The following is a 15,493-nucleotide window of genomic DNA, read 5'->3' on the forward strand; positions in this document are numbered from 1 at the left end:
TGGCTACTTTTAGGTCAAGTGCATATCCCTGCTCCAGCCAGCCCTCTATAAGCTGCCAGTATCAAACAGTTCAAGGTTTGGGGATCCATGCACGAAGAAGCTCGTGGATGAGGAGTGTGGGAACACTTGGCAAGTGCTCTGCAACTTCTCAGAAGAGGGCTGTGTAACAGTCAGGCAACCCCTGCAGCCTGTCCAGTGCAGGCATAAACAGTTATTGATAAGTATGATAAGTATGTTTTTCTGCAGAGGTATGTTCAATGTACTGTGGATTCTGAGAAGACCAAGTAGTTATTCTACTGGGGGAGGCATCATTTTTCACAGAAGTGATGGAACCTGTTTATAAAACAACAGATTTTTTTTGCCTGGAACCAGGAATAGTAGGGCCATCTTAAGTAATTTTTATCACCTCTCAAGAGCATAGGCTGGAGAAGTATGGACAGTTTACACCGTAGTAAAGCGTGGGACCTGGGAGAATCTGGTTGGCAGAAAGTATGAGAAACCTTAAAGGATCTGTCTTCTCCTGTTCCCCCTCTTCATTCACATTTTTCTAGGTAGCAGAACTGTAATTTGTTGTTTTGTACTATTTCTTTTAGATATATTCCCCAGAAACAGTCAGAGGACATGCATGCCTTTGTCACTGAAGTTGCCTACAAAATACAGCTTCTGCAAATTGAAAACATGGTTGTAAGCCCATGGGCCCTAACAGTTACCATTTTGCTCCAAAATCTGCCATCCATGAACTTTGATGCTCTGGTTGCAAAGACCTTGTGGCTGAAAGGTTTAACACAGGTGTTTGGAGGATTTCTCACCTGGCCTGGTACATACGTGTGATATACATGATGGATGCTTGCTTTTTTTTTTTTCTTTATTTGGAAAAGTTGTAACCTAGACATGAAAAACTGATATTAGACTTTGAGCAAAGCATTGCTCAGGAGAAAGAAAACCTAATCTGTTTTTTTTGTGTGACTATAGGACATTTAGAACATGTTGATTATTTGAGAATAATTGATTATATGTCATTTGCTCTTACTAGATCTCAAATAGCTTAAGTGTTCAGATATCATCTCCTTGCGCCTAGTGGAGTTGAGAATAAATACATGAATGCTTTGTGTTCTGCATATTCTTCCCTCCACACCCACCTCTCTTTATATATTTATTAATTTGCAACTATGGAATTATTTGCATCACTGGGTTGTAAGGATTAAAGGGCTGCTCTTATAGAACTTTATACAATTCTCTGATAATAACTGCTTTGTAAAAATCTCCTTGAATACTATGCTGAGAGTTTGGGATATATATATGGCGATAGTTAGCTTAAATTGTTTTCATTCACTTTGATTTGAAACTGTAGAGACCACAGTTGGAAATGTAATCCTTTTAAAATCATATAATTATTTATTTAGGCACCTAGTGTTCATTCATCAAGTCTGTGTTGAGTACCTGTGTGATGCTAGGCACTACCAGGGATACAAAGATGACTAAGATGCAGTCACTGTCCTTAAGCCTTCCTGGTTTGTAGAGGGTAGGAGTGGGTGGGTCTTCTGTGAACTGGTAATGAGGTCTCAGTGAAATAAAGACAAAGAGCTGTAGACAAACTGCAGAGGGTTACTGAGAATAGTGTGTAGGAAAGGGCCCACAGCCAGGTAAGAGGGGCTTTGAACCAATCTTGATAGAAAAATAGGAGCTCTTCAGGAAGACAAGAGAGAGAGAAGCGTTGCTAGCATAGGGATTAGGAAATACGAGCTAGCACTGGGTATGCATGGACTTACAAGCAGTTTGGTGATGTTAGAATGTCGGTCATGAGTTAGGGAGTAACAGAAGATAAGGATGTGGATAGTGGCTAGATCATATAGGCTACATACCCAAGGATCTGGCCTGAAATCTATAGGTGATAGGAAGGAATGCAGGAGTTTAAGCAGGGATGTGTGCCAGGTAGAGATTTAGAGAACAAACTGGTATCATTTTCAGAGATGACCTGGGTTGAGAGAGAAAGGAGGCAGGGAGACAAGTGAGAAGGCTGCTCTGCTTGGATGAGAAGTAAAGACTGACCCTTGACAGCGGCAGAGCTAAGAGATGAGTAGGAGCAACTGCTAACAGAATTGGCAGTCAGTTGAATGTCAGTCACCGACAGGGAAATAAAGACAAATCAGACATCCGTTCTCAGTGTTCGGGGGTCAGGTGGACGGTAAAGGGTATGTTAACTATAATTGTTGTTGTTGTTGTTGTTGTATGCCATTGAGTTGATTGTGACTCATAGTGACCCTATACAACAGAGTAGAACTGCCCCATAGGGCTTCCAAGGAGCGGCTGGTGGATTCAAACTGCCGACCTTTTGGTTAGCAGCTTGAGCTGTTAACCGCTTTGCCATCAGGGCTCCATTAACTATAATACAAGGTAGAAAATGTTGAATGTCATGAGAGAATAGGTGACATGCTAAACTCAAAACTGATTGGCCCAGGAACATAGGAAAACATAGCACCCTTTTTCTGAAGTGTTTGCTTTTTCAAGATGGGATAAGTATGTGGCCAGTCCAAAGCTAAGAGTATCTGTTCAGCTGTTGCAGTAACTCCAGATACCAAAAAGTGAAAGTTGGTTGGTGTTTAAGTTACAGTAATATTTAAGGTGATTAAGTAAAATTCCTAATTTGTAACATTGTTTCTTTTTTTACTCAGATTATCCCACATTCCTAAGCATTCTCATGTATACAGCTTTTTATGATAATTTCATATATCATTAACTTGAGCAAGCTAAGTTCAAAAACAAATGTGATCAAGTCCAGAGGGAAAACCGTACCTCTCATTTGTCCCTTCCGTAAAGCACTCACGGAACTTGTTGCCCTGCGTGAATAGTTGGCCTACTTACATACGTCTGTCAGCCCTCTCTTTGGCTTGGGTTAACGATAGAATTATTTCCCTTGCAGAGAATGTTTGTAAATTGTAAACTATTACCAACTCTTCATTAAGCTTTTTTTTTTAATTCTAACTCCCTGTCTCCAGGTCAGTGTAGTGTCAGGTAACAAGTTACTAGACACCATTAGCGGTCTGCTGTGCTGCTTGTGTTCTCTTTAGTGTGGAAGAACAGACCTCCTCAGCATCCCTCTGCGCCCACTGAGGCCTAATGCTAGGACGGTGCCTCTTTGGGTTACCCTTTGAGCCACCTACAAAGTAGTATTGGTCTGAGTAGGCTGTGTGTGTGTGTGAAATATAGTTTAAATACATTCATACACTAATCATGGACCTTCTTGTCTATGTTAAATTCACATACGTGTGGTTTTTCTAGTCCTTTAACTTGCTATTTGGAAACCCCGGTGGCATAGTGGTTGAGAACTATGGCTGCTAACCAAAAGGCTGGCAGTTTGAATCCACCAGGCTCTCTTTGGAAACCATAAGGGACAGTTCTACCCTGTCTTGTACGGTTGCTATGAGTCGGAATCAACTCGACAGCAACGGGTTTGGGTTTTTTTGGTTTTAACTTACTATTATAAAACTTTGGATGCTCTTAGTTCCTGAGGTAGACAAAGTGTTGATTTTTAAAGTGGGAATTGGTGTGCATTTCAGAATGGCTGATAAATTTGGGAGTGGATAAGAGATTATGTTACATGTCTTTCGAGAGAGATTTGATTTATAAAATAGTACTTTAAAATATCCTTCACATATGGTATCATTAGCTTAGTTGGTATAGCCTAGTACCAGTACCTGGCACTAGAAAATAAACATCTGTCAAGCTACTAGGGTGAATCCAGACAAGGCCTAAGAGTCCCAGCAGTGATTCATCTCATGTCTTTGCCATTTGCCTGAATGAATTGTCTTTATGTATAGACAATGAGCCTGCTGAAGAAGTTGTCCAGTCCAACATTCTTCTGCATTCCAACATTGCCAGCCTTGTCAAAGATCGGGTGGTTCTGAAAGTGGACTCGGGAGAATCAGAAGTGGTCGATGGACTTATTTTCCGGCACATCACTCTCCTCACGTGCTCAGCTTATCGGAACCAGTTGCTCAACATTTTTGTCTGTCCATCCTTAGTAGCTCTAGCCCTGCAGATGACACCTGGGTTCAGGAAAGGTAACCTTGAGGAATGTGATCTTGAATTTTGGGAGAGAATTGGCTGTTCAGCTTAATGTAGGCAGCAACACATGAAGCCTTTTTAATGCTTAGCTGCATACACACAACATGCACAACATTGTGAAATGGGGCCCTTAGTACCTAGAAGACCTAACATTTTTTCCCTAAATCCATGACCATCTCCTTACAATTTTGAAATTAGAAGGGACCTAAGAAATCATCTAATCTAAGCCTCTCCTTTTTATATGTAAGAAAAATTAGGCTTATCAAGCTGTGTAATTTCTTAAGGAAGGATCTGGGATTGGAACACAGCTCTCGTTTCCTGGTCTGATGCTCTTTTTACAGTAACAGTGCCCTCACCTGACGAAGGCAGGCAGGGTGGGTAAACAGAAAGTGTATGCATGTTTACTGTATGCACAGTGGCCCCCTGGTTGCAGTGAGTAGTATGTACATGAGTAAAGCACAGTTCTTGATCATAAGGAGCCTATAGTCAAGGTCAGCGTTCTCCACCCAGGCTACACATTAGAATTCCTGAAGGAGTGAGCCCTACCTCCCAAAGAGTCTGATTTAATTGGCCTGAAGTATGAGCCAGACATTGGTGTTTTGTTTTTTTCCAAGAGCTTCTCTGGTGGTTCTAAGACTAAGCCAGAGCTGAGAGGCGCTAGTCTCAACCATAGACTTTAGCCTTGGAAGGAACCCTAGAAGTTCTGTGGTCCATTGTTCTCATTCTTTAGATGATGACACTGATACCCAGAGATGTTAGGGTGATTTGGTTCAGGGCTTAGAAAACTCAGATCTCAAATTTCGTTCTCTCTAAGGTTTCTTAAACTAGAATTCATGAGTACCTAAGAGGCCCATGAATGGACTTTTAGGTTCTTGTGAACTGCCTGGAGTTGGAGGCAGCGTTTTGCATCCGTATGCATGCACACTTTTCTGGTGAGAAAGCTCATGGTGTATGTCAGAGAGATGAAGAGTCCTGTAGTGCTGCCTCTAGTCAGATGGGCAAGGCCAACCAAGATCTCTGGACAGTAGGACCGTATTGTGTATCATTGTATACTGGCATGTTCTACTGCTGAAGATAGAGTAAAAATATCAGGAAATAGGAATATAAAGGGAAGTTAAGAAGCCATTTCCTTTCTTTGTCTACTAGGGAGCCATTGGGATAGAGGGAAGTGAGGTACCTGCTTTCTAAGGAATCTGGTGCCTTGCTCATTACCAGACTGGCTGATTAGATGATTCGAGGACTGGGTGTCATTCAGACTCAGCCATTAAAACTATGCTAGGCTATAGTTTGCTGTGTAGGTAAAATTTGGATTGATTATAGTTTCCTTTAGGGGCTTAATTCTTGTCCCTATGATATGAATAAAAATACACCTTTGAAATACTGGATTTGGGGGTATCATGGACTTTGGGTGGCCCCTGAATGTTTAGAAAGCAGTGTTGTAATTTTATGTAATGAATTTATTTCCAGAGGATGTCTACAGTTGCTTTTGCTTCCTGCGTGATGTTTTTTCAGATGAGTTCACCTTCCTTCCGGGAAATGTACTGAAGGTAAAGTCCCCCAGCCACAGGGTGCGTGTGCTTGCAGCGTGAGTTCCAGAAGGGTTGGGCACAGACTGACAGGCCAGTCTCAGGCAGTGCCTCTTCCCTTTCTTCAAGGGTAAGTGGGGCCGACCTGAAGAGAAACGGGCACTCACACTTCAGCAGATACCTGGCTTGATTCTTGGTCAAATTTAGGTTAGTAATGTAGGGATTATGTGGTGAGAGGAAGGTCAGCCTTTGAACGATAAGGCAGTAAATAAACCAACTCTATTTCAGGAAAAAAATTAAAATCAGCACACAGTTTTTTCTGTTAACAACTTGTCAGTGAACCAGCCAGGCAGGTGCCTTTCCTGCGAAAGCAGAGTGTGGTGGTCTTGCCCGGGAGCGTGTCCACTGATGACTAGTCAGGCTTCTGGAACGAGGCTGCTGGTCTGTGGGGGTGGGATGAGCTTGTGTGCTCTGGTCGGGAGAACAGGTCTTATTCCATAGGGAATGGGGGTGGAGCATGCCAGAGGTTTTTGGGTGGCATAAAGGTGACATTGTCAGGTCTGTATTTTTTAAGAGAGCAGTAGACGGGGGGCCAGGGTGAGTGCCTAAATGCAGGAAAGCCAATTCAGAGGCTTATATAATCGTCCAGGTATGAAATGATGAGGGTTGAGCCTGGGGGCCCAAGAGGAGAGAATTTGAGAGACTTTGTAAAGGTAGAATTCCCAGGATTTGACAATAATAGAAGATAGGGAAAGTGTGAGGAAGAGGAAGGAATTGAAGATGACTCCGTGAGAACTGATTTGCTTGACCGGGGAAGGAGTGTGTACTGAGAGCGGAGGAGAGGATTGACGGCAGAAAAGCCACCACCAGAAGAACTACAGAGAGGTGAGCAAGCAGCAGAGAAAGTCATGTGGCTGAAGCTAAGGGAAGAGAGTTGCAACGAGGAAGGTGCTGAACAGCATCAGATGTTACAGGAAGGCTAAGGAGGATAAGAATGAGAAAATACTGTATTTGCTAATGAGGTTATTGACCTTTTTAAAAGAACGTTGCTTCAGGGCATTGGGGATAGTAGAAGTCAAATGGGAGCCCCAGTGGCACCATGGTTAAGTGCTTGGCTGCTAAACAAAACATCAGTGGTTTGAACCCACCAGCTGCTCTGCGGGAGAAAGACATGGCAGTCAAATGGCAGTAAGACCACTGGAATATTAAAAAATGAGTGTATACTGTACAGCTTTAAAAAGTCAGGGGAGGAAAAGTGATGGGAGGCAGCTTCTCAAGAGGAAATTATTGAGAGGTGTCTTGTTAGAGGAAAGGAAGTCTTGAGTGGTAGTCTGTAGGAATGAGTGAAAGGAAGAGACTAAAGACAAAAGAGAAAGGGAATGAATATTCATGTGATGTAGCAGATTCTGGAAGGAAACTGGAAGCACAGATAAAATGATGAGGCTTTGAGGAAAAGAAGGAAGTTGGAGAACTTCACTTCTTCAGGCCCTTCTCAGTGGAATAGAAAAGAAGGCAGCCTGCCGTGATGGTGAAGGGAGAGAGGGCGTGGAGCTGGAGAAGGATGGAACAAGAAGGGAGGAAAAAGATGAGACAAGAAACACTGAGTGTAGAGAGAAAGCGAGAAACCCTGACCTTACCATGGAAATAGTGTTCTCAAGCAGAATTTGGCAGTCCCAAAACAAAAGAAAAACTGGGTGGCAGGATTATGTCTTATATAAGATCGTAGGCAGAATTCGACCCCAGGTGTCCTGACTCTTACACCAGGCTCTCCCCTAGTGAATTACTTGACAAACCTGTTGAATCAACCAGGACTTGGGAGTTTGTTGTGTCTGGCTCTTACCTGTAATTCCTGGTATGTTACTAACAGCACAGCTTGGAAATGCTGCTCTTGGAGATTTCCCACCTTACTTAGATGGTATTTACTTACCTTGTTGGCTGATTTGCAAAACTAACTTGACATTTTGTAATGAACTTTTTCCCTAGAGTCCAGGGACTGGGTAACTGCTCATCCTCTTATCTCATGTGTGGTCTTGTATCACTGATGAGCTAAAAGGTTTAATGAAAAGGGTAGTAAGCTGTAAGACAAAACCTAGCCTCGAATTCCAGTTTTGCCACATACTGGCCATGTGACATTTGTTAATCATTTTACTCTTCTGAGCCTCTGTTTCTTCATCATAATTGCCTTGTCTAAATCAAGGTCATGAGACTCAAGTGAGCTATAGGTGTCAAACGGCTTTTAAAAATTAGTAAATTCCTCTTGGAGTTTAAATTGCTCGGTGGCATTAGTGATACAGAGGGTTATCATTGCATCTCAAAAGTCTACTTTGGGTCATACTCTCCTGCCTGGCCACAGTGTGATCCTCACTGAGTTCTGCAGGCTCAGAGTGTGGGTTTCCTCAGCACACTGTGTTCATCTCAAGGGCCTGCTGTTTGTAAATCAAGCTCCCCGAGTGCCAGTTTATTAGTTTAAAAAGAAATGACTTGTCTAATACACAAAAGAGATCATGTTGACAGGTAACTTAATCCTCTTCTTTAGGCAAGCTTTTTGTGGAACCTAAACTTGGATGAACATATAAGAAAACATCAGGAGGCCAAGGGTATCTGTTGGACGAGCCACAGTGTGAATATGCCCACTGCCAAGCCACAGTCTGAGTGTGTTACTTAGAAGGTCATCGCCCCCTTCTGGTGCTCTAGGCTCACATAGCCATTTCCGAACAAGATATAATTCATTTAGGCTTTTGCTTACTGGATGTCAATTGCATTCAAATTATTCTCCTTAAGATTAAACCTATTGCCTTGATTGGATTTGGGATTGTTCCACAGCTCTTCATTCGTGCATGTTCAGACAAGTTCTTCATCTAGGCCACAGATAGCTAATCACACTGTTGATTTAACTCCAGCAGTTCCATGTACTTCTTGTCAGGATGTCAGAGTGTAATTATAAACCAGATATACAATTACCTGGAAATCTCAGGTCCCTTAACATGAGGAAGCAGAGTGGGATAGTAGAAAAGAACTGCATACAGAAAAGACAACAAGCTTTTGAAAGGTCATCGTTCTGAGTTAGAGAAGAGGTCACCATTGTTCCGAGGCCATGCCCTTGCTTTATTGAGAGGAGTGTACATGTGTATATGTGTATAAACCTTTGTGTGTGTGCATGTGTGTATTTGGGTTGCTAAGTGATCTAAAGAAGGAAAAGTTAAAAAAAAGTTTACTAGTATTTAATATTCTTGTTTAAATCTATGCTAAAAGGCTTCTTGAATGGAGGAACAAAAGTTAACTTTTCACTGTTTTATAACTAACTATATAACCGAGAATATGAACCCTTGCTCATTCTTCCTTTCTGAAAGATCCTTCCCATCTCGTCCCTCAGTCAGTAACAATGTCAACTCAACAAGTCACGGTAATATTTTTGAATTAAGTATTTACATATAATTTCTGCCTAGCATTTCTCAAAACCGCATTTTTGGCCAAAGCTGTATTTTAAACTCTCCTGGTTTGAAAACTCTTTTGTCAGGAGTTCATCTCTAAAATCTGACTCTGCAGCCCTAATGCTTATAGCAGAGTTGCTTTGTACTCTCCTTAGAAGAGTTGATAAAATAATTGAAAGTCTTGGAAAATGTAAATTATGACTTTTTATGAGTTATTTTTAGAAATTGGTGTATGCATTTCCCATTTAAATGTAAGGGATATGACAGTGCAAAGTGAAAGAAAATGCATCACACAGTATGTGATTCTTAAGGCTCATAAAATTTTTACGTGTGCTGTGTTTCAGGTTCACCATTTTAAGTACTAGAACAACTGCTTTTCTGGCTCTTCTCTAACAACCTAGAGAGTTCTTGGAAGGGCTGTATAATAGCTGGTGTTGGGTGGCTCTAAGGGCAAGTGGCTGCATGTATTGAGATTGTCACTGTACCCATTCACCTAAGTTAGTGGATATGTTAAGACTTTCCTTCCCCTCCTTCCAGGACTTTGAAGAAGGCTGTTATCTACTTTGTAAGAGTGAGACCATACAAGTGACTACAAAGGACATCCTGGTTACAGAAAAAGGAAATACTGTGCTAGAATTTTTGATAGGACTCTTCAAACCTTTCGTGGCATGTTATCAGGTATGTAAATATTTAGCAAGTTCTCCTTCATCCCCCCCGTATCAAATATAAAAAGGACCTTCCCACCCTGTACTTATTTCTGCTATAAAAGGCCAGTATCTTCCTCAAGTGAATGGTAGAACTATAGAACTGTATACCCATTGTATATATAGAACTATATATTCACTGTTTACATAGAACTGTATATTCATTGATTAATACAGTGAGCGATTTCATCTTTCAGGTGAGACCTTGCTCCCCCCATATAGGAGGAGGCTTGTTCCATTCCAGGCCCATGAGTATGACAGCTAAATGACACCCCGAGCCTGGTGTTCATATAGTCACCTTGCCCTTGCGTGTGTTGTTTGTCCTACTAGCTTACATCTTTTGTTTATAGCTTGTAGCAAAGTGTTTGATACAGAGTAGACACTCAAATGCAAGACTTAGGTGATACTTTAAGTCACTTATTTATATTACTAAGTACTAATGAGAAGAAAAAGATAAAATGCAAGCATCTGAAAGGTTACAGCACTCGTAGAAGTGATTGGAGAGAGCAGATGGTATATATGCCCAGCAGGAATTGTGCCAGGATTCAGAGGGAAAGAGGGAGATTGAAGGCGAGCTGTAGGAGTGGCCCAGCGCACACTCCAGAGAGGGAGAGAGAGAGACGGGATTCCGTGGCTCTCAGCTCTGTTATACGTGCACAGGTTAGAGGCAACAGGGATTGGTTGCCTTGTGAAGTAGCACTTGCGGTCATGTGCAATGACCAATGTCAGATCCATGCACAAAGTCTAACATTTAGTAGGTACTGGACAAATGTTCCTTCTTAACTTTTAACACCTTTTTTATAATCTAGATCATCAAGTATTTTAGGGCCTAACACTGTGTTAGCTTTTTAAAGAAAAAAGCGAAGTTCGAAAAAATCTGACCCCTCTCTTTCCAAGCAGCATAAGATATGTTAAGCTGATAATAACTTCTTTAACTTGCAACCCACTAAAGTGAAAAATTATATTTTAATAAATGTCAATGCTATGTCAAAATTTTTTTCCTAACTAAAGGTAATATAAGCTCAAGAGAGTATTCCTAAAAATTCTTCAGCTTTTCTCTGCTCAAACCTCAGAGAGTCTTTATTCTGTTCTAATGTGATGTCTCATTCTCTTAAGAGGGACAGTATAAATTTATTTACTGTTCATTATATTTGGCTACCCATTTTCCCTTTTTGTTCCTCTTAACCTCCCTCTTAAAACCAGATAATTTGCAAATACCTCTTGAAAGAAGACGAAGACTACTTCACTGAGAAGCAGTACTTGGCTGGAGTTAGAAAATTTACAAGTGAGCTTCTCGATCAAGGTTAGTCAGCTAACAGAAAGGTGACTTCGTTTAGCTGAGAACAAAAAGTAGGACATTAACTCTTCCTCCCCCTGTCTTTAGGTACCTCTGAGTGCTATGATGTATTATCTTCTGATGTGCAGAAAAATGCCTTAGCAGCTTTTGTGAGACTAGGTGTGGTAGAAAAGAAGAAGGTGTAAGTACTGTACAAGATTCCCATAGCTGTGGAAGGGAACATAGCAGCTAATAACAATTAAGCATAAAATCCAGAGAAAGCCATAGAAATGTGTTGATGTAGTAGACATTATATTGTACTTTATTTATCTGTCCCCTAATTAATTAAGTCAATATAAGTTACATTGCAAATTTTATATGGTAATAAATAAAATGAAATTGAAGCAAAGGAAATACAAACTTTAGGCCAGTATTTTGGTTTTGATCTAATATTGAAATTCTGTAGATCAATTATAAGAAAGTTTTTTTGAGAGCATAACGTGTGTGTACACATACATATACACACATTCATACACCCACACATGTATAATACCTACATATACACACCCCTGTAGTAGGAGAACCTGCTCTCAAAGTATGTGATAATTTACTTTTTTGAGCGAATGAACTTAAGACTGATACAGCTTACTGGGTAGACTCTCCAAGTAGTGTCTCTTATTTGACCAAAGAATGAAGGACTAAATCAGGAAGTAGGGTGGGAGCAAGGGGCCTTTCAACTACTTAAGACTGGCCTTGAGGAAGACTATTTAAAGTTAGTCTTACTATATATATAACTAAAACAACAAAAAACCCAGTGCCATCGAGTCAGTTCCGACTCATAGCGACATATATAACTAGGAACAAAAATAAATAAAAGTTGTCTTTTCCTCCTGTTTATGCAATAACAAAGCTTGTTATTTTTTTCCTCTTAGAAATAATGACTGTATACTTAATGTGAATGAACCTGCCACGACTAAATTGGAAGAAATGCTTGGTAAGTGCAGTTTAATAAAATATGAGTTTTCACATTGTATTTATTAGTATATATTAATAACCTGGAACGAGAGAGTACATTACAGCTCCAAATACTTTATGAAGATGAATGCCAGTAGAGACTTTTAATATATACGGAAAAGTATATAGTCGAGAACTTTCTCAAGGAAACTAAAAGCACAAAGAGCATAAAGTAGCCAGTCTTACCAAGCCTGAAGGTTCTGTTACGTAACTAATCTGGGCCAGAGACCCAGACCCTTCACGTGTAGTCTTGGTGCAGCATCTAGAGTATGCCTCAGTCGTCGTCCTCTGACTCATTCTCCTCTGCTGCGCCTGTGGATCCCTTCTTCCCCAGATGAGGGATTGGGGTCAGTGTCCTCATCACACAGACATTCTGAACTCAAAATCAGGGAGAAGAATCTAACCCTTACTCTTCTTCAGGTCCTACCAGGTGATAGAAGAAATAGCCCAAGCCAAAAAGGCAGGGTCATTTCCTTATGGTACACAGTGAGGGTCAAGAGTGATGATACTGACAGAGAGATGTAAATGGTTTCATGGGAATGGTGGGGCCCTGGTGTCACAGTGGTTAAGCATTTGGCTGCTAACCAAAAGGTTGGCAATTTGAATCCACCAGCTGCTCCTTGGAAACCCTGTGGGGGTAGTTCTACTCTGTCCTATAGGGTTACAATGAGTTGAGATCGACTCGATGGCAACGGGTTTGGTTTGGGTTTGTGGGAATGATGGAGTAATTTTTAGATGGGGTTGAAGTTAACATTATTAATAATCTACTTATTACATTGAGTAAGCCCAGTATCGTTGAGTATGTATTATCATAAGTAGTATTTTTGTACCTAACCTTAATTCAGTACATTTGTCACCCCTGTGTATTAGGCAGGGAAGAGCTTTAAACTGATGTATATTGGGATCAGGGCAAACAAGGATGGGCATATGGTCAAAGGGGAATTGTTGAAGAAAAGAGTAGTTGACATAGGTAGGAAAAGTGAGAGTACTGTACTTTGTTGAAGAAAATATGTAGGTCGAAATCCCAGTCTTCTGTTTATATTATGTCTAAATCTCAAAACATGTAACCTTGAAACTTCCAGTTTCTGATTTGGTAAGAGGTGCATAACCAAAGCAGAAAAAAAAAAAAAAAAAAAAAATCCCTCATTCTGTGAGCATTGATTTCTTAATCACAGGAAACAAATGTAATATAGCTATAAATACACTAGACTTGAAGTTGAGAACACATGTCTGGCTTCAGATCCTGACTCTTTTACTGGCTGTTTGGTGTTGGGCAAGTCCATTCACCTGTTTGAAACTGTTTTCTTCTTCTGCGAAGTGGGAATAATATCTACATTGGTATTTTGTCAACCTGTAGAGCACTGGAGAAAAGACAGGCACCAGTGGCTTAAGAAACAATTGTATAAGGAATGATAAAATAAATATAATTTCTAAGTTGACTTTTTTTTTTATCTTAGGTTGTAAGATACCAGTAGGAAGACTGGTAACTGCAAAACTTTAATAATATCCAGTTATGGAAAATTTGGTCCCATAATTACCATCATCAAAGGACTCTGTTATCACAAACAGAGAAGTGAAGGAAAATCCACACCTTCTCCTTCTTCATAAGACTTTGAGAAGAGTGGACTCAGTAGAGAGGAAGAGATGATCAAGTTAAGCAATCGGTGTAATCTTCCCCAGCACAACGGTTAAATGGGCATTTGTATCCAACTCCTGTGTGTTTTAAAATAAAACAATCTTTTGGAAACATGTTTGGAAAATCAAAGCCCAACTCCTATATCACTAATACTTTTCAACTTATTACATGTATTAAACTTTTATGTAGATTTGCAAATGAAAGTACAACATCAACACTTAAGGCTGTGGTATTAAAAGAAAACCACTGAAAATAGCATATCTTTACATTTCTGCTGGCTTTCTATAATTTAAGTTGCCTCAAACAAGCACAAGTTTGACAAGAGGTATTGGAGCCCTGGTGGCAAAGTGATTAAAAGCTACAGCGAGCTACGGCTGCTAAACAAAAGGCCGGCAGTTTGAATCTACCAGCCACTCTTTGGAAACCCTATGGGGCAGCTCTGCTCTGTCCTGTAGGGTCACTATTATTTGGAATCAACTCAATGGCAAAAGGTTTGGTTTTTTTAGTATATATAATAAATTAGCTAGCTTATTATTATTATGTTGCTAGTCAAGGGCCTGAATTAATCAAACTGAATTAGAGAAAGTATGTGCAACAAAGAGATGTTAGGTGAAGGTTGAAGCAAAACAGGTGAACACAGAAAGCATTGACAGCTGGCTACCTCTGGAAGTGACATTTAAGCTGGGAATTAAGAAGAGCAGGAACCAGTCACTCAATTGGTGACAAAGAAGGGGACATTGGGGTGGGGTTGGTGCAAAGAGAGAATAGTGATCAGAATGTCCAGTGGTAGAGAATGTCATGGTTCTGGAGCACCTGAATGAAGACCAGCGTGACTGAAACAAGAATTATGGATGGTTATAATATTGACTATCATCAAGATTGAAGAGGAAGGCAGAATCAAGATGCACAAGGACGTAAATGCACATGTTAAAAATTTGAATTGGAATCTAGGTACTGTGGGAGATCTTGGTTTCCCAGCATGTGGCTCTCGGACTCCCTGTATCAAATGCCCCAGAAGGTCCATTCATTCCCCAGAGGCCACGCGGCTTCTGCTGCACGTTCAGATCAGAGAGCCATTGTCTCGCCCATGCCTTGGCGACAGAGGGAGCCTCTGTGTGGCTCCACTTGAGGCTGGTACTCTGTTTGGGAAGCCAGGAAAAACTCACGTGTCTTGAGATTGACCAAGGGTTGAGGAGTTGGTTGAACGGTGTTCCTGGCTGAGATCTTTCGAGCATGCTGGCAAAGTTGGGGCACAATTGCTGCCCTCCGGGGAGGCAGGGTGGGGGCCAAGGGGAGGTGGGAGGCTGGGACCTCCTGCCTTGGCCTCTGATTTTCTGGCATCCTGTTGTCATTTCATGGGTGCAATATCCTCTCTCTCTGATAAGACATGGCTTTGTGGGAATTTTCCTGTCTCGCAGTTGCTCTATTTTTTCCAAGTTTTTTGGCTTTGTCTTTCCTGTTTGAGATTTCTCAGATGTCCATCCACTCATATTTAGAAGTGGGACACTCAAAAGCTCTCTGGCAGCCCTCTGCATGGGTGGGCTTCCCACCTAGTGGGCTGCACAGGTGGGCACTTGAACCTGGCAGTTTTGCTGGGAGATCCCCAACTTCAGTATGTTTTGGTCGTTTTCTCTTTGGCCAATGAGTTTCTCCAGAGAGGGTTCTTCCAGTCTCCTGCCTGAGATAAATAATTCGCTGCCAGCATTTTGGGGGCTGAGGTTTCAGCCAGTATAGAGACTTTCACAGTGCCCTGCACCCAGGTGTGCTTAGTGATTCTGAGACCAAAGTGGCTCTAATTTAACCTCTCCAGAAAGTAGGCCTCCAGTCTCCTGGGGGTGGAG

At 41.2% G+C, this 15,493-nt stretch overlaps 1 protein-coding gene across 2 annotated transcripts in view; it reads left to right on the forward strand.

The window, feature by feature from the left end:
- GNPAT (glyceronephosphate O-acyltransferase) overlaps positions 1–14,192 on the forward strand; it is a 42,077-nt gene extending 27,885 nt beyond the window's left edge. For both annotated transcript variants that reach the window (XM_064276655.1, XM_064276656.1), the window contains 8 exons: positions 594–817; positions 3,819–4,061; positions 5,533–5,612; positions 9,560–9,700; positions 10,930–11,029; positions 11,111–11,204; positions 11,935–11,996; positions 13,474–14,192. In XM_064276655.1, the coding sequence (XP_064132725.1) occupies positions 594–817; positions 3,819–4,061; positions 5,533–5,612; positions 9,560–9,700; positions 10,930–11,029; positions 11,111–11,204; positions 11,935–11,996; positions 13,474–13,517 (988 nt within the window). In that variant the 3' untranslated portion in view covers positions 13,518–14,192. The remainder of the gene's footprint in view (positions 1–593; positions 818–3,818; positions 4,062–5,532; positions 5,613–9,559; positions 9,701–10,929; positions 11,030–11,110; positions 11,205–11,934; positions 11,997–13,473) is intronic.
- Positions 14,193–15,493: the final 1,301 nt, after the last annotated feature.

Source organism: Loxodonta africana, chromosome 25 (genome assembly GCF_030014295.1).
Source record: "Loxodonta africana isolate mLoxAfr1 chromosome 25, mLoxAfr1.hap2, whole genome shotgun sequence".
In the NCBI taxonomy this organism is placed as follows: domain Eukaryota; kingdom Metazoa; phylum Chordata; class Mammalia; order Proboscidea; family Elephantidae; genus Loxodonta; species Loxodonta africana.